The sequence below is a fragment of the Sceloporus occidentalis genome, unplaced genomic scaffold (assembly GCF_023333645.1).
Source record: "Sceloporus occidentalis isolate IW3139 unplaced genomic scaffold, rSceOcc1.0.p SCAF_222, whole genome shotgun sequence".
NCBI classification, from domain to species: domain Eukaryota; kingdom Metazoa; phylum Chordata; class Lepidosauria; order Squamata; family Phrynosomatidae; genus Sceloporus; species Sceloporus occidentalis.
The window spans coordinates 638,915-664,159 of record NW_028317202.1 but is presented as its reverse complement, the minus strand read 5'-3'; the positions used below and the strand labels follow the sequence as shown (position 1 = coordinate 664,159).

The 25,245-nt window shown below is 43.0% G+C and overlaps 1 protein-coding gene across 1 annotated transcript in view; it reads left to right on the top strand.

The window, feature by feature from the left end:
• LOC149276982 (voltage-dependent L-type calcium channel subunit alpha-1S) overlaps positions 1-25,245 on the top strand; it is a 66,482-nt gene that overhangs the window by 34,076 nt on the left and 7,161 nt on the right. The window contains exons 28-40 of the mRNA XM_089503195.1: positions 2,385-2,468; positions 19,797-19,949; positions 20,030-20,095; positions 20,564-20,655; positions 21,347-21,506; positions 21,623-21,750; positions 22,539-22,635; positions 22,763-22,865; positions 22,951-23,052; positions 23,173-23,297; positions 23,506-23,634; positions 24,054-24,256; positions 24,404-24,494. Of these exons, the coding sequence (XP_089359321.1) occupies positions 2,385-2,468; positions 19,797-19,949; positions 20,030-20,095; positions 20,564-20,655; positions 21,347-21,506; positions 21,623-21,750; positions 22,539-22,635; positions 22,763-22,865; positions 22,951-23,052; positions 23,173-23,297; positions 23,506-23,634; positions 24,054-24,256; positions 24,404-24,494 (1,533 nt within the window). The remainder of the gene's footprint in view (positions 1-2,384; positions 2,469-19,796; positions 19,950-20,029; positions 20,096-20,563; positions 20,656-21,346; positions 21,507-21,622; positions 21,751-22,538; positions 22,636-22,762; positions 22,866-22,950; positions 23,053-23,172; positions 23,298-23,505; positions 23,635-24,053; positions 24,257-24,403; positions 24,495-25,245) is intronic.

Here is a 25,245-nt window from a genome sequence, read left to right as displayed (position 1 = left end):
TGTATATGTAAATGGTGTGAGAGGGTGCTTGTGTGTTAGGAGTATGTGCAGGCCCGGACTGGGACAAAAAATAGGCCCGGGCATTTAAGACTGAGCAGCCCATTTTTATTTATTTATTTATTTATTTATTGTTAAAGCCCACCCTTCATGTACCATCTTTGCATTTCCCCAAATCACTTAAACATTCATGATAGACACAAACACTTACTCACTCATTCACACAAAATATTAACACATATTCATTAATGCAGTCTCACAAATCATTCAAGCAATTCATCCACACATGAATTCATTAATTCTCATACGCATTCACACAATTCATCCACACATTTATTCATTCATTCTCGTACGCATTCACACTACCCCCTCTCCCCATCCCCTTCTTACCTGCCCCTTATAACTATGTTCCCCCTTATCACTATGTACCCCCTTCCCCATTTCTCAATATGTACCCCCTCTCACTATCTATCCCCTCTACCCCTTTCTATCTAACCCCTCTGCCCCTTCTCACTGCACCCCCCTCCCTTACCCTACTTACCTTGTTGCCAGAGTAAACAGCAACTGCGACCGGGTCCGCCACTCTAGGGGGCCGGGCAGCCCCCACCAGGGCCGGCCTTAGGGGTGCGCGGCCGCACAGGGCTTAAATTAAAACATCGGGGTTTTTTTGTTGTTTTTTTTTTTACTTTATTTAACATCCTCCATGTTAAATAAAGTTAAACACACTTTATTTAACATGAAGGATGTTAAATAAAGTAAACAAAAAAAACCCCTGATGTTTTAATTTAAGCCCTGTGCAGCCGCGCACCCCTAAGGCCGGCCCCCTAGAGTGGCGGACCCGGTCGCAGTCGCTGCGGGCTTAAGGGGCAGATGCCCCTTATGCCCTGCGTTAATGCGGCCGCATAGGCCCAGTCAGTCCGGTCCTGACTGAGCCTATTTTAAGGTAGGGGCCTGGAGCTGCAGCTCCATCAGCCCCTAAGTCAATCTGGCCCTAGGCCGCCTGGCCCACCGGGAAAATGCCCGGTGTGCCCGATGGCCAGTCCGGGCCTGAGTATGTGTAAGCCTGTGTATGTGTGTTAGCATGTGCAAATTAATGCAAGTGTGGTTACATATGTGTGCCAGACTATATGTTGGAGGGAGGGCAAAGAAAGCACAGACCGGGTGTTTGGGGCAATGATGGCACAGACCAGCTGTTTGAGGACACAGATAGCACATATAACCTGTTTAGGGGCACTGACAAGCTGGGATTAGGATGGCATGGGGGATAGGATGGCACTGATAAACTGCTTGAGGGCAAACATGGCACTTTGAACATGTTACTTTGTGAAGTTGAGGTTTCTAATTATGCCCCTGGCCATGCTGCAAAATCTTCTTTGATTCTCCGTGATCTGGAATTTCTTGCCACTGATTGACTGCTTAAGTACTTCCTTTGAACTCAATGTAAGTATGTCCTGTCACTGATTGACAGCTTAAGCAGCCAATCAGCAGGAAGTCTTCACAAATGTGCATTAAGCTCTAAGCAGACCCCTGCAGACAGTGTTCAGCAGAGCCAGTGCAGGAGCTGAACGAAGGTGTGTGCCTCACTTGTTGATGCACTTGGCTGAATGCATCTCATGCAGGGCATTTAGCTAGAGGTGGGGAAAAGGGCAAATCCATTTGGGAGGCTTCTGTAGATTCCCCTGGCATCTGCAAAGCAAACCACTCCAGAATTTAAAAGAACCGCACAGGTAACATATTCATTAAAGTGCATATGATGACTGGATTGTCATTTTAAGCCATTCAATAGAACATTAAAGCTTTAAAAATAGGATGAGGGCAGAGGCATATTCTGGCCTAGACTGTGGAGTGGTGAAGAGGGAGATCACTGATCTCCTTAACGGGCCTATTAACACAATAGAGAGCTTTGCTGAATCAGTACAGTTCTTCTATGCTGTGCTTCCTCTAAAAGGGAAGCTCTGGAATATGATGTCATATTCCAACGCACAGTAAAAAAAAAGGACAGTTGCGTGGAGGAGGGTAAAAATTATGTGGCAGGAATGAATGTAACCAAACATTTTCCTAGGGATAAGGAGGGCAAAACAAGATAACATTGATAGCTATATGCCCCTTCTTTTGTTTCATGCCACCTAATTTCCTATACTTCCCTCATTATAAATGGCACTTTTTACATTTTCAATTGTCCTACATGTTAATTGGGGATATGTCCTTTGGAGAGTAAAGTGCCGCCTCTAGTCTGTATGAGTGGATGCCCATGGTGAAAAGCTACATCCGGCCCATGAGCCACAAATGTGAAAATAATTCTCTAATCTGAACCTCCTTATTAGGTACAATTTTTTACTATGTAAATTATGTTTCTAAACATTGCTGTTTTTTGTTTTTGTTTATAGGGCTACTTTGGAGATCCCTGGAATGTCTTTGATTTCCTGATCGTAATTGGCAGTATAATAGATGTCATCCTAAGTGAGATTGATGTAAGCTACAGTGCTTATAAAATTTCTTTCCAAATACTACTGCAAACTGTTAAAAAGTATAAGCATGTCTAACGAATTTAGCCTTACTCGTTAATAGGTCTATTTTTGACAGGATAAAAGGTCATCACAAACTAACTTTTTCAATTGGTAAAATAAACGGTAAACTAATAGATTGACATTCCAACTGTAAGTTAGAACAGCCTTAACAGTACTATTACCTCCTGCAGTGCCTTACCGCTGAGGACCAAGGACATAATAGTAACGCCGTGTTAGGGACCAGGAACCAGACGGACACAAAACGTAAAATGCAATCACCTTTATTGTAATGACAATAGTGAACAAAGCCAAATCGTGATCCAAAAGCATATACCAAAAGACAAGCCGGGGTCAGGAACCAAGACGGGTACTCAGACAAGCCGGGGTCAGGAATACAGAGATCAGCGAAGTCAGGAACAAGCCAGGAATCAGGAGCTGGGATGGACGTCAGAGAAAGCCAGGTCATACACAGGAATTCAGGAACACAGCAATAGCACTTGCAGCCGGAAACAACACAAGGGCCAGGAGGAAGTGAAGTTTAGCTGCTTAAATAGCCAAAAGGGGCTGGCTGTGGGCTGGACAATGGGCTGAGTCACAGGAGTGACAGGAGTGTAGCCATGGCAACCCAGCCAGGCTGTAAGCCTCCAGCAATGCAGCAGAAAAGCAGCTAGACCATAACAGTACCTCCTCCTCAACGACCCCCTCCCCGCGGAGCAGGGCCGGGTTTGAGGGGAAAACGCGAGTGAAAGGCACGAAGGAGAGCGGGAGCATGGACATCTGAGGCTGGAACCCAAGATCTCTCCTCGGGACCGTACCCCTTCCAATGGACCAAATACTGGAGCCTCCCACGGAACCAACGAGAGTCGACTATGGAGCGGAGCTCGAACTCCTCATGATTGTCTACAGTCACCGAACGGGGGCGAGGAGTGACTGTAGTAAAACGATTACAGACCAGAGGTTTCAACAGTGAGACATGGAACACATTGTGGATGTGCATGTTAGAAGGAAGATCCAGGGCATAGGCCACAGGGTTTACCCGTCGCAGGATACGGAAGGGCCCCACATACCGGGGAGCCAGTTTCTGGGAGGGCACCCGGAGGTGGAGATTTCTGGAGGATAACCAGACCCTCTCCCCGACCTGATAGGAAGGCGCGGGTAGGCGTTTACGATTAGCCTGGAGCTCCTGACACTGTTGTGAGCGTTGAAGTGCCTCCTGAACCTGCACCCATGTGGAACGGATCTGCTGGAGATGATCCTCCAGTGCCGGAATCCCCTGGGAAGTGAAATTATCAGGAATCATGGAGGGCTGATACCCATAATTCACCATGAAAGGGGAGAACCGGGTAGAGGCCGAAACAGCACTATTATGAGCAAATTCCGCCCAGGGTAGCAGATCCGACCAGTTATTTTGGTGGTCCGAGATGTAGCACCGCAGGAATTGCTCCAAGCCCTGATTGGCCCTTTCCGCAGCCCCATTAGATTGTGGGTGGTAGGCCGAGGAGAAGGAGAGTTGGATACCCAGTTGCGCACAGAAGGCCTTCCAAAATCTCGAGACGAACTGGCTACCCCGGTCAGAAAGTAGGACTTTGGGAACCCCATGTAGCCGATAGATCTCCTTGATAAAAACTGTAGCCAACTCCTTAGCGGAAGGGAGCTTTTTGAATGGGATGCAGTGTATCATTTTAGAAAACCGGTCAACAACCATGAGGATAACTGTTACCGTTAGACAGCGGAAGATCGACTATGAAATCCATGGCAAGGTGAGACCATGGCCTCTCACCAGTAGGTATGGGTTGGAGAAGGCCCACTGGAAGGTGACGGGGTGATTTAGTCTGCGCGCAGACAGGACAGGCTGCTACGAAGGCAACAATATCTTTGTTAATTCCTGGCCACCAGAAGAGACGGGAAACCGACCAGAGAAGTTGGTTCCTCCCGGGATGACCTGCTGATTTAGGATTATGATAGGTGGAAAGTAACTTGGTACGCAGGTTGACAGGTACAAAACATCGCCCTGAGGGGGTTTCAGCAGGTGCATCTACCTGAGCGGCCCTTATTCTGTCCCCGAGGGGAGATGTTATGCTGGTACGTATGGTAGCCAGTACTCGGTCTGGGGGAATAATCGGACTAGGAGGACACTCCTCTTTAGCTTTCGAGAACTGTCTAGAGAGAGCATCGGCCCGGACATTTTTGGTCCCCGGCAGGTACGAGACCACATAATTAAAACGGGATAAAAATAATGCCCAACGGGCCTGCCTCGGAGTTAAGCGTTTAGCCTCGGACAGGTAGGTGAGATTTTTATGATCTGTGAGAATTAGGATTGGTACGGAAGTTCCCTCAAGCAAATGCCTCCATTCTTTGAGAGCCAGTATTATCGCAAGCAACTCACGGTCACCAATTTCATAGTTGCATTCCGCAGCACCTAGCTTCTTGGAGAAGTACCCACATGGGTGCAACTGGCTCTCAGGAGTAGGACGTTGAGACAGGAGGGCGCCTACCCCTGTCTCAGACGCATCGACCTCAAGTATGAATGGAAGTTCGGGTTTCGGGTGTACCAAAACAGGAGCTGCGGCAAAAGCGGCCTTCAATGACTCAAAAGCTTTGATGGCCCCTGGGGACCAAAGAGAGGCATTGCCATCTTTTTTGGTCATGTCTGTAAGAGGCTTAACAATAGAGGAAAAATTCCGAATGAATTTCCTATAATAGTTAGCGAAGCCGAGGAACCGTTGAAGGGAGCGGAGACCTACAGGTCGTGGCCACTCGAGAACAGACGAGAGTTTTTCAGGATCCATAGCGAAACCGACCTCTGAAATTACGTACCCCAGAAAGGTGACCTGCTTGCGATGGAACTCGCACTTCTCCAATTTGCAAAAGAGATTATTCTCTCGTAACCTCTGTAGGACTCGGGCTACATCAGTGTGGTGGCTTTCTATGGAGGTGGAATGGATCAAAATATCATCTAGGTATACCACCACACATTGTTGGAGCATGTCCCTTAGGACATCATTCATGAATTCCTGGAAAACCGCGGGGGCATTGCAGAGACCGAAGGGCATAACTAGGTATTCATAATGCCCACTCCTGGTGTTAAACGCGGTTTTCCATTCGTGGCCCTCCTTAATCCTTACTAAATTATACGCCCCTCGCAGGTCGAGCTTTGTAAATACCTTGGACCCTTTTAAGCGATCGAATAACTCGGTAATGAGTGGAATCGGGTAGGCATTCTTAACCGTGATACGGTTGAGCCCCCTGTAATCTATACAGGGTCTCAGTTCGCCGCTCTTCTTTTTCACAAAAAAGAATCCGGCCCCAGCAGGGGAAGAGGATTTACGGATGAACCCCCGGGACAGAGCATCCGCAACATACTCCTCCATGGCCTTATTCTCTGCGACAGATAATGGGTAGACTCGACCTCGAGGGGGTATGGCACCAGTTTGCAGCTCAATGGCGCAATCGTACGGGCGGTGAGGTGGGAGCTCACCAGCCCGGCCCTTATCGAATACATCATGAAACTCTTGATACTCCTCAGGCAACAAAGAGACCGGAGAAGTGGTTAGCACCTTCACCACTCTCCCTAGGCATGTTTTGGAACAATTAGGCGACCATGCCAAGACTTCGGCCCTTAACCAATCAAACACGGGATTATGTTTGCGCAACCATGGATATCCTAAAACCACAGGATAATGAGGAGAGTGTATCACCTGGAGTTGAATAATTTCATGATGGAGAGCCCCAACAGCCATAGACAAAGGAGCGGTTTCATGGGTGACCTGCGGGGGCTGTAACGGTCTGCCATCGATCGCCTCAATGGCAAGTGGAGCAGTCAGAAGCTGCAACGGAATAGAGTGCTTCTGAGCAAAGGTGCTGTCAATAAAGAGGCCCGCTGCCCCCGAGTCAATGAGTGCCTCTGAAATGACGGAAATCTTGCCCCAAGTGAGACCCACCGAGACTAGAGGTTTATCCTTCTGGATATCTGGGGACGCCGAGACGCCACCTAAGGACTGTCCCCTCTGGAGCCTTAGGTGCAGGCGTTTCCCGGACGTGTAGGGCAAGTTCGCAGCAGGTGCCCTGCTTTACCACAGTAAAGACAAAGACCCTCCCTCCTCCTAAAGGCCCTCTCCTCAACCGAGAGACGAGTAAATCCAAGCTGCATGGGTTCCACAACGCCCGAAGTGTCGAGACCAGGAGGCATGGGAGGAGAGGGAGGTACGGGTGGGGATGAAAAGCTCGGGGCTAAACGTATAGGAGGCCTCCGCAGGCGCTCCCGGAAGGATGGTCTCTCACGGATTCGTGAGTCAATAAGGATACAAAAAGAGACCAATTCCTCCAAATCACTGGGAAGGTCCCGGGCCGCAATCTCATCCTTAAGTATATCCGTGAGCCCATTAGAAAAAGCAGCCACGAGAGCCTCATTATTCCAACCAACCTCAGCGGCCAGGGTGCGAAACTCAATAGCATAGTCCGAAACCGTCCTTGTACCCTGCCGAATGGACATTAATCGTTTGGCAGCCGAAGCAGAGCGTGCCGGTACATCAAATACCCGTTTTAGAGACGCAACAAACTCAGGGTAATTGTGTACTAAAGGTTTCTGTGTCTCCCAAAGGGGATTCGCCCATGCCAAGGCCCTGTCTGAGAGTAAAGAAATCACGAAGCCCACCTTACTCCTGTCAGACGGAAATGCCTGAGGTACCATCTCCAGATAGATACTGACCTGGTTCAGGAAACCTCTGCACAAATTAGGGTTGCCCCCATAACGTTCGGGAAGCGGGGCAGACCCTGTCAAGCCTCTGGCAGTATTAAAATCACCAGTGGCAGACGGAGCGGAAGCAGCAGCAGGTGTAGAGGCAGCCTGTGCCGTGGGGACCTGAGCTGGCAGAACCAGATGTGCAGTACTGTCATAAATCAAGTACTTACCCCCGCCATCGTTCCCACGCTGAAGTCTCCGTTCCTTCCCGGCTTACTGACACAGCAGCAAGCAGGGCCTCTCCAGCTACACTCCCACGCAGCTGCAGCCGGAGGTTAACAGGAGGGAGGGGGCGCTCGCTCCGTTGCCAGGGAGACGCGTCTCCCTCTAGCTGCCGGCAGAATCAAGTTAAACGTAGGACACGCTCCACCGTTGCCATAGCAACACGTTTCAAATACTGACGTCATTTTGGCGCCAAATTTGAACGTATTTAGACGCTTCAGTCCCAGTATCCTTTGCTGAAGTATCAGTTGAAGTTTATTTCCTATACTGAAGCGTGCTCTGTGTTTTGACCCTTCGTGTACCAGTTCCTATTCTCGCTTACCGACCATTATCTATTTTGCTGCCTGCCTTTGACCCTTGCTTGTTTTTGACGCTGCCTCTGCTTATGCCCTATTGTACCTCGTCTGGATTTTGTCCTGTGTGGATTGGTGTTTTTGCGATTAGGAACCTTTCGCTTACCAGCTCACTTACGGATCGTGACAGTATACTTCAGCCATGACTATGGTTCCTGCAGGACTCCAAGCCACGCTTTCAGATATGAACGAAAAGATGGAGAAGCTGGCCCAAATGATGATGGACATGCAAGCTCAATATGGAAATCTTCATAATGAAGTAGCGGACCTAAAGAACCAAGTTGCTGCTCCTATTAACCCTTCTCCACCACCTGCTCCCCCCGTTGCAGCACCTGAGTCAGGACCGTCGTTTGAACCCCAAGTTCCTTTACCTACCAAATTCTCCGGAGACCGAAAGACCTTCCGTACGTTTATTACGAATTGCGAACTCATATTCTCTGTTAAACCACGTACTTATAATTCTGACTCAGTGAAGATTCGTTCAATAATTTTGTTAATGGAGGGTGAACCTGCCAGTTGGGCACATCGTTTATTATCTTCAAATGATCCTGTTATTCATAATTATACCTCCTTTATTGCTGCTTTGTCCTCATTATACGATGACCCACACCTCCACTCCTCGGCATGTTCAGCTATCCGTACCCTATCGCAAGGCCGCCGTCCAGTGGAGGAGTACATTACAGAGTTCCGATGCCTCGCTGCGGATACTAAATGGAACGATTATGCCCTCGCTGACCAATTTCGCTTAGGACTTTCGGATGCTGTGCGTGACGAATTGGCTCATGGCCAAGTTCCCGATTCACTTGAACCTCTCATGGCTTTGGCTCTTTCTATTGATCGGAGATTGCGAGAACGTAGGGCCGAGAAACAGATCGTATTGTATTTCGTCCATACTTCTGGAGACCGCTACTCACCTATCTGTTCCTCTGCGTTTACAGTGGGGGTCTCATCAACTTCATCTCCAAGCCATCATCGACTCCGGGGCAAGCAGCAATATAATTGATAAAGAATACCTCGCCAAACAGAAGATCCCTACCTCTTCTAAGAAACATGAGGTATTTATCCAGACCATTGATGGCTCACCTGTGTCTTCCGGACCAGTGCATTTAGAGACTGTCCCACTCACCTGTTCTATAGGGAATAGGCATACAGAAAAAATAACCTTTGATGTCATCAATTCCCCTCTATTTCCATTAATCTTGGGCCTGCCCTGGCTCAAGCAACATGATCCCGTCATTCATTGGACTACAGGACAAGTTACATTTTCCTCTCCGTTCTGCATCCGCCATTGTCTCAGTACTGCACATATTACTCTTCAAACTTCCCCTACTGTATCCAGAACCTCCATCCCGGGTTTGCCTTCATGCTATATGGAATTCCAGGACGTGTTTGATGAGAAGGGAGTTGATTGTCTTCCGCCACACCGTTCATACGACTGTCCTATAGATCTCATACCTGGATCTAAAATTCCTTACGGCCGTATATATCCCTTGTCGGAATCTGAATTGAAAGTACTACGAGATTACCTCGACGAACACCTAGCCAAGGGTTTTATTCGTCCATCCACCTCGCCAGCCGGGGCAGGGATATTCTTTGTAGGAAAGAAGGATGGGGGTTTACGGCCCTGTGTGGACTACAGAGAACTAAACGCTATAACCATAAAAAATCGTTACCCTCTTCCTCTCATCCCGGAATTATTCGAACGTTTAAAACAAGCCGCTATATTTACCAAACTAGACCTACGAGGAGCATATAACCTTGTTCGTATCAAAGACGGTCATGAGTGGAAGACTGCATTTCGCACTCGTTATGGACACTTCGAATATTTAGTAATGCCCTATGGACTATGTAATGCTCCAGCTACCTTTCAAAACCTTGTCAACGATATTTTCCGGGATTTATTAGATACGTTCATGGTCGTCTATCTAGATGATATATTGATCTTTTCCACTACCCTCCAAGAGCACCGCAGCCATGTCCACCAGGTTCTTTCACGTCTTCGTGCCCACCGTTTGTTCGCCAAAATAGAAAAATGCAAGTTTGAAACTAATAATATAGACTTCTTGGGATTTCACATTTCATCCAAAGGCATCGAAATGGACAAAACTAAAGTTAAGGCCATTGAACAGTGGCCACAGCCTCAATCACGTAAAGATGTGCAACGATTCCTTGGATTTGCTAATTTCTATAGGCGTTTCATTCATAATTTTTCCAGAGTCGTCCTTCCTCTCACAACCCTCACATGCAAAACTACCAAGTTTTTATGGAGCACAAAGGCCGAGGAGGCTTTCGCAATGCTTAAACAAAGATTTACCTCTGCTCCTATACTGGTACATCCCAATGCTGATCTGCCTTTCATTGTGGAGGTAGACGCCTCTACAGTAGCGGTGGGGGCTATCCTTTCTCAAAGACAAGGACCTAAAAATCTACTTCACCCTATAGCATTTTTCTCTCGCAAACTCTCACAGGCTGAAAAGAATTATGACATAAGCGATCGTGAATTGCTATCAATAAAGTGTGCACTAGAGGAATGGAGACATCATCTCGAGGGGTCTCGACATCCGTTTGTTATCTTTACCGACCACCGCAATTTGGAGTATCTTCAACGAGCCAAGAGACTACGACCTCGTCAGGCGCGCTGGTCTCTCTTTTTTACAAGATTTAATTTTCACATAACTTACAGACCAGGAAGTAAAAATGGCAAGGCTGACGCTTTATCTCGCCAATATGTCAATGAACAGGATGACCCCAACACCACCCAACCAATAATTCCCCCGAGACATTTTTTGGTCACCAAGAAAGATTTTATTAGCTCCCTGAGGGACTACTTCAAATTCAGAGTTCATCGTCCTACAGTCCAGCCGTTGCAGAGGAGAGGAGGACTCTTTTATCATCAAAATAAATTGATAATACCTCCACCTTTTGTGACCGACGCTCTCCGCATCTGCCATGACGCTCCGTTGGCAGGACATCCAGGGATCTCAGGAACGCTCAGTTTGCTTCGCCGTCGTTTCTGGTGGCCTAACATGGCAATGAATGCAAAAGACTATGTGAATTCATGCCAAGTTTGCGCAAGGAACAAGACCTCACACCAATGCCCTCCGGGATTGTTACAAATTATTCCCACTCCCCAATCGCCATGGTCCTCCGTATCAATGGACTTTATAGTGGAATTACCCTTATCTAACGAATATAATACCATCATGGTTGTTGTAGACAGACTGACCAAGATGGCACATTTCATACCACTGAAACACCTCCCATCAGCAACTGAGACAGCCGACATGTTCATAAAAGAAATTGTTCGCTTACATGGAGTTCCTCTTCAAATTCTGACTGACCGGGGTTCTCAGTTCACTTCAAAATTCTGGAGGTCTTTTTGTAAAGGGTTGAAGATTGAACCAGCCCTATCTTCTGGTTATCACCCTCAAACTAATGGTCAGACGGAGCGAATAAATCAAAGTCTAGAACAATATATTCGTTGTTTCACATCTTACCTCCAATCGGACTGGTCATCTTTGCTGCCTATGGCAGAATTTGCACACAATAATATTAAGAACTCATCAACACAAGAAACCCCGTTCTTTCTGCTATACGGTTACCATCCTCCTGACTTGCCTATATCCATAACCCCAGTGATGGTGCCCGAAGCGGCGAAAAGACTACGAATAATACATAAAGCATTACGCATGGCAAAACAAAATCTGACAATTGCTCAACAACGATATAAGGGTCAAGCGGATAAACATAGACGTAATGGCCCTGACTATCAACCCGGGGATAAAGTATGGTTGTCTACTCGAAATATGAAACTAGCCATACCCTCTTTAAAGTTGGGACCCCGATTTATTGGTCCATATACCATCACTCACCGTATTAACCCAGTCACTTATCGACTTGCGTTACCGCCATCTGTCAAAATCCATCCGGTTTTCCACACCTCTCTGCTTAAACCAGTTACTACCAATAGACTGGCCACACGGTCTTCCTTACCTCCTCCTCCTATCATTGTTGAAGGTTATCCTGAATATATCGTTCAAGACATTTTGGATTCCCGTCTTAGGGGAGGCCGTTTGTATTATTTGGTGGATTGGGAGGGTTACGGACCTGCTGACCGTTCCTGGGAACCGGCCTCTTTAGTTCACTCACCTGCCTTGGTTCGTCGATTTCACAGGAGTTACCCCTCTAAACCTGGTCCTATCGGTTCCCGGAGGTTACCGTTCGGGAGGGGGTACTGTCATAAATCAAGTACTTACCCCCGCCATCGTTCCCACGCTGAAGTCTCCGTTCCTTCCCGGCTTACTGACACAGCAGCAAGCAGGGCCTCTCCAGCTACACTCCCACGCAGCTGCAGCCGGAGGTTAACAGGAGGGAGGGGGCGCTCGCTCCGTTGCCAGGGAGACGCGTCTCCCTCTAGCTGCCGGCAGAATCAAGTTAAACGTAGGACACGCTCCACCGTTGCCATAGCAACACGTTTCAAATACTGACGTCATTTTGGCGCCAAATTTGAACGTATTTAGACGCTTCAGTCCCAGTATCCTTTGCTGAAGTATCAGTTGAAGTTTATTTCCTATACTGAAGCGTGCTCTGTGTTTTGACCCTTCGTGTACCAGTTCCTATTCTCGCTTACCGACCATTATCTATTTTGCTGCCTGCCTTTGACCCTTGCTTGTTTTTGACGCTGCCTCTGCTTATGCCCTATTGTACCTCGTCTGGATTTTGTCCTGTGTGGATTGGTGTTTTTGCGATTAGGAACCTTTCGCTTACCAGCTCACTTACGGATCGTGACAAGTACGGAGCAACAAGGTCTGGAGAGCTAGCGCAAATTGGTCCATACGCTGGTCTACCTGGTCCAGCCTGGTAAAAACATTTGGTGGATTGCCTGCCCCTTCTGGGTTCATGGCCCTTGTGTAATGTTAGGGACCAGGAACCAGACGGACACAAAACGTAAAATGCAATCACCTTTATTGTAATGACAATAGTGAACAAAGCCAAATCGTGATCCAAAAGCATATACCAAAAGACAAGCCGGGGTCAGGAACCAAGACGGGTACTCAGACAAGCCGGGGTCAGGAATACAGAGATCAGCGAAGTCAGGAACAAGCCAGGAATCAGGAGCTGGGATGGACGTCAGAGAAAGCCAGGTCATACACAGGAATTCAGGAACACAGGAACACAGCAATAGCACTTGCAGCCGGAAACAACACAAGGGCCAGGAGGAAGTGAAGTTTAGCTGCTTAAATAGCCAAAAGGGGCTGGCTGTGGGCTGGACAATGGGCTGAGTCACAGGCGTGACAGGAGTGTAGCCATGGCAACCCAGCCAGGCTGTAAGCCTCCAGCAATGCAGCAGAAAAGCAGCTAGACCATAACACGCTGCTGTGATCTTCCAGCTACACGGCTAATGCTGGCCCAGCTTCAGGCCTTCCGGTGTTTTTCCGAGCATGACATTTGCACATCATCAATACAGTGTACAAAAATTGAGCTGTATAAGTATTTTGTCCAAAACATATTTCTTTTTCGTGCTTCTCCCAGAAATAGGAGCCTTGCATTCACACTTGATTTTGTCTCCATTCTCTGGCGAAAATTATAGTTTCTTAAAAAAGCACACACAGCACTTTTTTTTTACTCTTTATTTGTTTATGTATTTATTTATGCATTTCCACTACTGATATTTGATCTTTAAGCGTTATTTTTTTAGCCTTTTTTTTTCTTTTAAAAATGTAATTAATTATTTTATTCATTGGAGATAAAGTTAGGGTTATTTAGCAAGAAATGTTATGGTTAGGGTTACTATGTGGAAACTGTAGGGTTTCTTTAGCTTGTAAGGCGAGTGGGTAGATTAGGAGATAGTCTTGTTGATGGGAAATGTTAATGTTTATTAATTTTATTTTAAATTGGTAATAAGGTTTTTTGGTGGGTATTAAGTAAGTTTTGTTTGTCTACTCATAGTAAACGGGGGATTTTATGTAATTAATTGAACTTTATGTATAAAGATAATTTGGTGGGTGGCTGGTTAGTTAGTTAGTTAGTTAGTTAGTTAGGAATAGTCTTGTTTTTTGTCCAGAGCTTAACAAACAATAAAAGTAGGTTCGTTTAGTAAGTCAAGCACTGTGGGTTTTTTGGAGAAGTGGAAGCCGGATATGTACACATATACAGTCAAAACGTTGATGAAATTGCAATTTTATTTAAAAAAATGCATATTTTGTTACCCACAACTTTGGAAGATGTTGGTGTGAAAACAGCTACATAAATATGCCTATATGCTACTAGATAAATACACTAGGTTGTCCAGTTTTCACAAATATATAGTTTCCTTGGGTTAAATTAAAATGTGAAACTGCCACACTGCCTGAAATGAGAGATACACACAGTAAATTGAATAGCACAAATTCCAAGTTTGAAAAGCAAAATTGTGAATTAAAGTTTGAATTTAGATTGTGTAATGTCCCATAACCATGCCAATCCTATGCATGTGAAACATTTATAAAGTTGGGGGATGTTGCTGAATGCAAATTTTAAGGGTTTTTTTGTATCCAATGGGTTGTCTAGTTTCCAAAAATATATAGTTTTCTTGAGTTAAGTTAAAATACGGGAACAACATGCCACCTCAAATGAGACAAGGGCCTAATAGATGGAATTTCCAAATCTTAACATCTTAAAACTATGACATATCTATGTATGTGGGGCTTGGCTATATCTAGGAAATGACGTTGAATGCAAATTAAGATATTGTTCTATATTTAAATATATTCTGTTGAAGCCATCCACTGCAATACTGCATTTTCATTTTTTTTACCTGCATTTTTGTTTTTTTCTGACTAAACGACAGAATATAGAAATGAGAATGTTTCTAAACATAACTCTGGTTTTCCTGAAAAAAACCAAAATATGGTTCGTGGAAAGTTGAAAATTAAATTAAGACATGCAAAAATGCTGAAAACCCTTGTGTCCTCAAGAGTAAAATAGTGTAAACTGTAACTGTGTCCTTAAGGGGTTAGGACTAAGGTTGTACGTTTTGTTTTTATGTGTGTGTTCCAATGCCAGGTGCCGACAGTTCCTACCTTGGATCAACTATGCGTCTCTTATGCCCGGTTTCTTCTTCCCTCCAGCAGTTGCATGTTCACCTCTTCCTCTTGTGGTTATGTTTTTTCTCTACTGACCTGCAGCTATTGTTTCAGCCAGCTTGCTATATTTTTTGTTTCTTTTTCTAATGTACTTTCTTTATTTCTTCTCTTACAAGCTCTTCTCTTCCTACCGTTGTCTATATATCTCAGTGGGTTAAGCTTTGCTGTGTTTTTCTATTCACAGACTGTCCTTGCTCCCAGCGGTGGGCTGTTCTGTCTCAGTGGTGGTTGCAAGTCCAGCGTTGTAAATATCAGCTGCATGCGCTTGCTGTGGGAACGGTCTATCAACACTTGTCTTTCTGTTGTGTGCATTGTGCCCTGACATCTCATTCGGGGCCAGTAGGCTAATATGGGGGCTCTTGGGATGAAAAGGGTTAACTATAGACCCCAAGTCTTAAGACCCTTTTCTTCTTTACCTTACTGTCTTTTTTTGTCTGGTCTGGTTTCCCTGGTATTCATGTTTCTCGATATTTTTGTGATTGTTTCACGTCTACCTCTATGTCGTCTTTCCTTTTTTGTTTCCTTTGTATTTGTTCTTTAGTACCTCCAGGTTTTGATGTCCTGTAACTGCGTTGACAACTTTCTACCTGTATTAGTGGTTTTTTTTTATCTTTTAATGTCTTTTCCTTGTTTGTTTATATTCCTGTTGTTGAACATATTTAACACAGCTGCCCATAGTGTATTTCTTAGTCACACAGAATGGATACTTCTTTGATAGCATAGGTTGTCTAGTTGTGCATTTTTTTACTGAATAAGAGACTGCAATAATTCTGGTCTGGTTTCTGCAATTCTTTAACATTTTTTGTTTTTAAAATAATCAATAATTATTTTAATAAAATGTTTGATGTCAGTGTATCATCTAATGTAATTCAAATACAGTTTCTCACATTGTTATATAAATTTTTTGTTGTAGTTGCCTATTGCTCTCCCACTGCACAGATATCCTCTTTTTTCCTGTAGAACCTTCTATCTGGACTTCTGGGTGCAATAACATGTAATTTTTTCAATGCGACCGGGTCCGCCACTCTAGGGGGCCGGCCTTAGGGGTGCGCGGCTGCACAGGGCTTAAATTAAAATATCAATCCAGGTAGTAAGGTACATCTTAGTTTAAGTTAGTACACAACCTTTTAGATTGTATTAAATGTTTATTCTTGTTAAAGGTGTTTCTATCAAACGTTACTATAATTACATTTATAGTGCCCTTATCTGGCACTTTAATAAATCAGAAATGAAGGTGAAATTATAATGACATCAGCCCAAACAGGTGTCAGGGACACTAGAATATAGTATAACTTAGGTCAGAGCAAAAAATACATGAAAATATTAAATAAGGAAGCGGACTGGACAAAGGGCATACCTGGAGACACCTTCTCAGGTCTCCAGGTCAGTTTCTTCTTTCTACATCAAAAGAAACAACATGTGGCCATTTGGTCACTCAACTTCTCCCCACTCTCCTACACTCCACGTATTACACACGCACTTTCCTCTTCTCCCCACCCAGTTCCCTCTCACTAAAGGCTCTCTTTGGCTAACCTTGCCACTGTATGAAGTAGCTCTCTCAAAAGATGGAGAGTCCCACGTAACCGACACTTAGAAGTTCCCAGGTATTACAGTGGGTGGTCAAACGAGTCGTTTGAAGATGCTGTTACACCAACTGAATTTTATCACAACATTAAAAACATGACTACTGTTATTGTTGAACGGTCAAACATTTCCCAGAAATAATTATTTAATCGTGTGGATTTCAGTTTTTTTTTTTGCCATATATGACAAAAAAGACACAGATACAGTAGGTTGTTTCAATAAAAACTGAAAACGATTTTAAAACTTTCTGTGTTTTCATGTCATTTAACCTTTGTAGTAAATAATGAAAAAACAGATATGATAAGGTAATTTGTTTAGCATCATATGTTAATGCTTCGTGTAAAGCGAACAGCACTTAAAAAGTTTACAAAAGAAGATAGAGAGCGGAAAAGTAAAGTACAGTTTACTGTCCCTGACAGCTCCATTTAAGAATAATGCATATTAAAGTAGTGTGTGAGTGCTTTATTCTGCATTCTTCAAACACCTGAGATTGGAGCTTCATCTGCCCTCTTCCTTCATGGCCTGACCATTCTTGCAACTGATTAGCTCATTGAAGTCTCTAATCAGGGGAAGGAAACAACTCCAATTGAAATTGAACCATCTACCTATCATGTGCATTAAAGTGGATCATTGTTGCTCCCTTCCTTTACATGACCGTCTGTGAGGAATTCTGGACTAGACCAGGGGGCAATTGTCCCACTGCCTGCCCCCTGAGCCAACCATCCTCTGTCAGAGAGACAGGAGAGATTGAGTAAGAAAGAGTTGGCATGGGTGGGGGAAGAAGCAGATACTATAGTTAATCAGCAGTGTATTCAATAAAAAAATTTTAACATTATTATTGTAAATTTGCTTCTGGATTGCCCAGCTTTTTTGGATATTCAGTCTGGAGAAATGCTAGATGTAATACCCAAATATACATTTTCTACCAGGTCATGCATCTTCAATGTCTTCTCAATGCCATACGATTCTTTAGTATATATTTCCTAATCCTGAATTTTGGCTTTATAGCATCCTTAGGATGTGTCTTTCCTAACACACTTGGTTAATACTGATTAAAATTGTCTACCTAACAGAAGGGTGTAATCTGTTTGCTACAATTCTTTGTTGGCATCACACTAGAATGTACTATGGGAACCAAGGCAACTGTTGAGATGTAGCTGCCAAGTGGCAAAATGCATTAGTAAACTACATTTGGATTTTTTGTGGATCACATATCCATCATTTTCTCATTGTTGACAAGTAGGAACATTTTTATTTTACATATATTCCATAGGTTATCATTTAATATGAAAACCTACTACAGACTCACTGTAGTTGCAGTGAGTGATAGCACAGACAACATTCTATGCCATCCCCCTGGTCACAAAAAAACACTTCTTTGATTTATGACATTTCTGAATACCATTATAACAAATGGGTTACCATGGCAACTTAATATATTCCCAAACTTGAGTTTGGAAATGAAGTGGAATAAACGTGGTGTGTTCATCACTCTTTGACCTTGAAGTGTGGGAGATTTGGAAGTATATCTTTAGGTGTGTATCTTTTTGCCTGTAATTTAGTTTTTTGCCCTGACAAAACTTTGGCGCAATAAATACTATTTTTTAACATAAACTTCGTACATTCCTACAAACTTAAATTTTAATGACATTTTCCAATTTTGTTAATTTATGCGAAAATCAATAGGGCCCTCAACAGAGAGCTCTGAATTTTCTCTGAGACTTTTTACCCACTCACTCTTACTCACACTCTCTCTCAATGTCTCCCTACCTTCTCTGACAATGGATTCCATGTCCTCATCTCCTTTCTGCAGCTCGGCTTCTGGTTTTGCCTCTTCTAGTTTTTTTGTATTATGTTTTCTTTCTTGGTCCGCTTCTCGCTAATATCCACTCAGTTAACCAGGTCTCCTGGAGGACTTCCGCAACATGGCAGAGCCATGGGACAACCTCACCCCCAATTTGATGAATGGGGAAGAGTATTTCCCTTTGGTGCACGCTGTGTTTCCGCCATTTTGTGAAAATAATAATGCAGAAAGATTTGAAAGAGAAGTGTAGAAATGTGGATCCATCTGCATTATTCTGGTCTCTTGGAGTATTTATGGAAAAGAGTGTCATGGTGTGCCCCACTGGGACAACCTCCACCCATTGCTCCAATCGGGAGAGTATGAGTAGGCTGCACCATTTTGCAGAATCGCTCCAGGAGGCCTGAATAACGCAGCAGATAGCTGGGAGAAGCAGATCAAGGAAGAAGACCGAAGAAAGCATACAAAAGAATAAGAGTCAAGACAAGGACTGAAGCAGCAGAAATGGAGATGGGGAGGTGGAAGCAGTTGGTAAAGATATGGAGACATTGGGAGAGAGTGAATTAGAGTAAAAGCCCTCAAATTTTGTCCAATAGGGCAGGAAACCAAATTAATTGTCCATTCAAGACTTGTGCACATGGACCAAAAATGATTCAGGAAAATTTGTAATCTCATTTTTGGTCCATTTGTTTTTGGTGCATGTGCACCAGTCTAGAATGTTTTAACTGAAAAGCACTTAAAAGTATTACATTATTATCACTTTAAATCGGATAGAGGAACTGTGGGAAAGTTGCATCCTTATCCTGTGGACCATTTCACTGATTTATCTTATTTGCATCCCCGATTTATAAGTGTTTCTTAGTGTATTTAAGTAGCACTAGGTGTTAAACTGTAGATTTTAGTACAGTGCCACGATAAATGTTATCTTAAGTATTGAATAGATGCCTGGATTTATTTATGATGTATTTTGCCATGGACGATATACACTTGAGTGTTTGGCTCTCTGTGATATTGACTTTATTCTTTGTTAATGAACCCATGTAAAATTCACGTTTTACTACCAATCTAGCTCTGTGTTAATTTGTGTTGCTCCTGCCATATCTGCTGAGCAAAGTTTAAGCCTTTAATAACCTTCTTGGGAAGATTATTGTGACTTCTACATTTGCATGATTTGGAAGTTGTCATTTAACCAATTGAATTTACTTAGGATTATATAATTAACAACTACAGTTATAAAAGATTAAAACATGAGTACATTGTAACTTCTCTTTTATTCAGTTTTGTGAAGATCTCCAACAAGTCCTTTACTTTGCAGTTATTTTGGCCTTAGTAGAGGTTCATCCATTTCAGTGTGTACAATAATATTCCTTCAACACCTCATATCATTCCCTTTCCAATCTTAGTGGTGCCAGATATATTGGTGTTGCTAGTCGTTCTATTCAGTTCTCATCCTATTTTACTTTCCAGACACCTGGTATACCTGCCACCCCAGGCTCCGAAGACTCTTCTCGGATCTCTATCACATTTTTTCGGCTGTTTCGGGTTATGCGTCTGGTCAAGTTACTTAGCCGTGGAGAGGGAGTTAGGACCCTCCTCTGGACCTTCATTAAATCCTTTCAGGTAGTACTCCGTCAAACATATACCAGATATTCTCAAATATACTCTTTTCCCTTGTTTTTGACCCATATTTTCTTTTTCAGGCTCTTCCATATGTTGCGCTCCTCATTGTAATGTTATTCTTTATCTACGCAGTAATTGGAATGCAGGTAGGTGTAAGGGAGAGGAGAAAGATAATATTGCTGTTTGTTTTACATGTGGCATGAATTTCTGTGATGGGAAAGCTGACTCTGACTATATTACTTTTTTATATATACATTAGTATTGTTTTAGTGGATGTAAAAACAGTTTGGGCCTGTTGTCTGGTATTTTATGAAGCTGGCAACATTGTTTTGCAGTTGCATTGATAGTGTGAGTAATGGGATTTACATGAATATTTGTGCATTAATATGTTTCTAATACGTGACCAGATCTGCGTATTTGAGGGAGAATGTTGCGAATGCTGTCAGCAGGTACATTTATAGATGTAACTGTTTTTGGGTTTAGCTCTCTACCCAATTTACTTGGGGATTTTCTACATAGAAATAGCTGTAGGGAAAAAAAAAACTAATTGGTGCTGATGCAGACCATGCTTTATGGAAGCTGCATGTCATTTAGTGTCTGTTGTATTTTTTCAGGTATTTGGGAAAATTGCAATGGTAGATGGAACCCAAATCAATCGGAACAACAATTTTCAGACGTTCCCTCAGGCTGTACTTTTATTGTTCAGGTAGCGTGTATAAACAGTATCAAACTAAAGCTTTGGAATTTGTGCACTTGCATCATGTTCTGAACAGTATTAAGGAGTGATACATTGGACAGTGCCTTGTGTTTTTTTCAGTATGATAGTCGAAATATTAAAGGAACATATTTGAAATCTGCACAATGACACTCTGTATCATAGCGAGACAACCCTTAAGTCAAGAGCTGAAGGGTTGTAGCAGAACCCATGGCAAAATAAGGTTATAGTAGAAATGATACACTGAATGTCTGCAAAACGCCAACAATATACATTGTTAGGGGTTAGGCTAGTTACAGTGTTATGGGGTTTTCCTCCAACTCTTATTTAGTTCTGTGCAACTGGATAATATACAACCGCTAGAAATAATCAACACCTCATAACCTCAAAATAAATCAGTAACCAATGTCTACACTGTCGATAAAACTTAAGTGTATATAAGTTGTATATATTATATTCACCTCCTAAAGATGCCCTTGTCTACAGCCCTTTATGCAAGTAAATAGGTCATAGTCATCTATATGAGAAATTTGCCTTCCTGAAATACTGACTAATATGTTGTTATCAGCAAGCAATACCTACACTGTCAATACAACCTCACAGTGCAGGCAAATACTGCCTTTTTGAGTTAATAATTAAGTGGGACCAATTCACAATTGTTTCTTTTCCCCTTGCTGATCAGGTGTGCAACGGGAGAAGCTTGGCAGGAAATACTTCTAGCATGTTCATACGGAAAGCTGTGTGACCCAGAGTCGGATTATCTGCCTGGCGAGGAGTACACATGTGGGACCAGTTTTGCATATGTCTACTTCATCAGCTTCTACATGCTTTGCGCTTTCTTGGTAAGATTAAAGACTCTGGTGTTTAAATTGTATTATATGTACACTTTCCAGGTATCTTCCATCCAAAATGAGCTCTAAAACTTGTGCATTGCTAAATGTATGCTGTTTCCCCACAGATCATTAACCTCTTTGTAGCTGTGATCATGGATAATTTTGACTACCTGACCCGTGATTGGTCCATTCTGGGGCCACATCATTTAGATGAATTTAAGAGGATCTGGGCTGAGTATGACCCTGAGGCAAAGTAAGTGGCAGCTTCAATCCTCTTGGACCTCTTATAGTCTAAATTGCAAATAGGTAGCCACGAGGTGAATGCATCACAGTACATCCCTTTGCTTGCCTACGTGTCAACTGTCATGAAACCATACAGGTTTTTAGTGGCATAACAAAAAGTTCTGGGGCTCCCTGCAAGATGGTGAAGGCCCTCAAGCTACTCCCCCCAAGATGATCTCTTAAAGTGCTGCTTAATGGGCTGTCTGAAAAGAAGCTTGCGCGGGGGAAACGGGCCACCTGATGCCACATGACCCTGCACACTTACCCTAATAGGCATTTATATATCAAGCAGCCTGATACGCTTCATGGGCTGCCTGCACCATGCAACACTTTAAAAATTGTCCGGAATTTTATTCATTGTAACATTTTGATAATTCTGTGTAATGAACATTGTAACCTGTTTTTTTTTCTTCAATATTTATATACATGCCTTTACTCCTTGCTATAAAAATCTATAGGAGAAATGCTCCGTAGATAGTGTCGTGTTGAATATACACAACAGCCCGGCAAAGCACAATGCTTTTGTGTTGTCTGTTATCTGTGGTCATTGTATGTGTTTGTTACTGCTGCTAACCACGGCTAGGTCTGGATCATATCTGTACAAGGTTGGCATTGTGATATTGCATTCTCATAAGCTAATAACTAAATATTCTAATCATAATTTTAAGACACAAGGTTTATTGGAAGGTTTGGGAGTGTATGATATCAGCTCCCTAAGGGTTGTAATAATAAGTTTGTTATCCTATGTGCTTTTTACAGAGGACGGATCAAACATTTAGACGTTGTCACTCTTCTACGACGAATTCAACCACCACTGGGTTTTGGGAAATTCTGCCCGCACAAAGTGGCTTGTAAAGTAAGGGAGAGACACTTGGATTGGGGTTCGGATTTAGGTTGGGATGGAGGGTAACAGAAAGGCATGAGCTGTTTTGGGAATACTGATTTTCCCATTTTCTTCTTTAATGCTTATCATTGATTTGCAGAGGTTGGTTAGTATGAACATGCCTCTAAACAGTGATGGCACAGTCACGTTTAACGCTACTTTATTTTCACTGGTGAGGACAGCTTTAAAGATCAAGACTGAAGGTAAGCAATACGTTTTTGGCTTATGCAATCTTGTCCTTTCCCTCTCTGTCCTGTTGTGCTAATCATGGGCACTCTAATCACCCAGGAAACTTTGAACAGAGTAATGAAGAGCTGAGAATGATTATTAAGAAGATTTGGAAAAGAACCAGCATGAAGTTGCTGGATCAGGTGATTCCACCAATAGGTGGTAAGTATAACCATAAGGCAATGTCTTGTGGCAATGTATTATATGAGTAATATTTTATTATTTCCACTTTTATTATGCCCCCTATAATGTTTTCATATTTTTCATTTAAATCTAACCAAGATGATGAGGTCACAGTTGGGAAGTTTTACGCCATCTTCCTGATTCAAGAGCATTTCCGCAAGTTTAAAAAGCGTCAAGAAGAATATTATGGATATAGACCCAAGAGAAGTAACGCAGAGATACAGGTGATTTAGTTTACCAGTTTACCACACTTGCCCCTACTTTTCTATCAACATGTCTGGGAGGAATACTTTGTATATTCCATAATCGGTTGCTAACCAGTGATTGGCTCACAATGCATATTTTCACCATCCAGGTGATTTTGGTTGGCAAACCCCATCTCAAATTCAGTCGACTACTAACAATGGTAACTTTTGATATGTCCCATTACAGGCAGGCCTGCGAACTGTGGAAGAGGAAGGAGAAGGTGATCTTCACCGTGCTATTTCTGGTGATCTGACAGCTGAAGAGGAACTTGAGAGAGCGATGGTTGAGGCGGCTATAGAGGAGGGTATATATAGGGTAAGGAGCAGCAGAAGTTCCTCATTTCATCATAAGCCTCTTGGTTGTTGAGCTACTTTACTGTCAAATAAATATATGAAGGAACAGTGATAAAGCTTAGCTTTACACCATAATGATACACCAAAAAGACATTTGATTACTTGACAGAAAGCATAAGACAGTATCAAAGCAACAGCAAAACAGAAGGATCTTAAATTACAAGAAATGCAGAAAACTGATATGCCTTTACATAATCATTCGAATGACAGAAAAAGCAACATCAATCTAAATGGAATATCTAACTCAACAATAATTATTAAAGGAAATTAAGCTTTGGAAACCGAGTAAAATAACATGGATGTTACAAAAGTAAAGAGCAGTATCAGACAGTTTTATTCAAAGTTCTAACAGTTTCCTTTCTATGTGATGCTGCATTGCAGAGGACAGGTGGCCTGTTTGGTCAAGAGGACAGCTTTCACACAGAACCTGCAAGCCCTTTGCACACAACTGTCGCTAGTCAGCGCCCTCTTCGGTTCTCTGAAGCTGGGAGCGAGGATCTTGAGTCCCCCGTGTTTTTGCCAGAGCCTGTATTCTTTGCTCCCCCTAGGAGGAATCGCAACACCAACAACAGTACAGTATCAGGGTGGGTGATTATTACTTTAGATGTATTTTTTGTGAAATGGTGACAATAGGAGACAATTTATTTGGAGCTTAGTCTGAGTATTCTGCATTTTAACATATAAATCTTGTTGGTTTTTTTTTTGTTTTATTTTTTTTAATGACTTTTTAGGGTACAAGTAAACAGGTTCACTACACCAGATTCAGCAAGAGCACTGCAAAATGAAGAACACTGGGATGCTAATAGTGAGACCAGTCATGAGGTAGGAAAGTTGGTTGCATTACAACACCTGTATTGGAGTGATCTCTTTTGGAGCAGCGAAGAGCAATTTCCAGTTGTTTATTTTCCAAATATAACCATCATTCATCTGCTGGAGGGCTGGGAATAATTGATGAGTGGTGTTGTAGGGCAACAACAACTGGGTGTGGAAAATAAACGTGCTGTGATTTCATTATATGGGCATTTTCCAAACAAGTGGGTAGGGCTGTGAAGTGTTTGTATGTTTAAGGTGTGAGTTAAAAAGCACTCAGAGTACATTCTTGTTCTCCTCAGGATATTACCCACCACTCCAACAGGATGGGCAACAGGAAAGAGATCTTATCCTTCATGCAATGACCCGGAAGAGATGGTCGTTCAGGCAACAAGGCTGAGATACTTCATCTATCATCTTTGATATAATTCACTGCTATGAATGTATTATTGACCATGCCAGCAGTGGAATTGTTATAAAGTATGTTAACATCACCTTGTTAAACTCAGAATAAATTATGTTTTACTTCTTTATTGATCCTCTTTAATTCTCCTGTGTACATTTTTTACACATGTGTATATAACCATCTTATCATTATGATCCACATTTGTCTTGTACACAAATTAGGTTGTATAGTACACTCAACCGTTTTAAAATCCATGCCCAAAGCTATTAATGAATCTTCTCAAATGTCTTACCAGAATGTAGATAAGCTGTGGCTACTACATGCCCAGACTTAATGAAAAACATATATTTCAGTTGG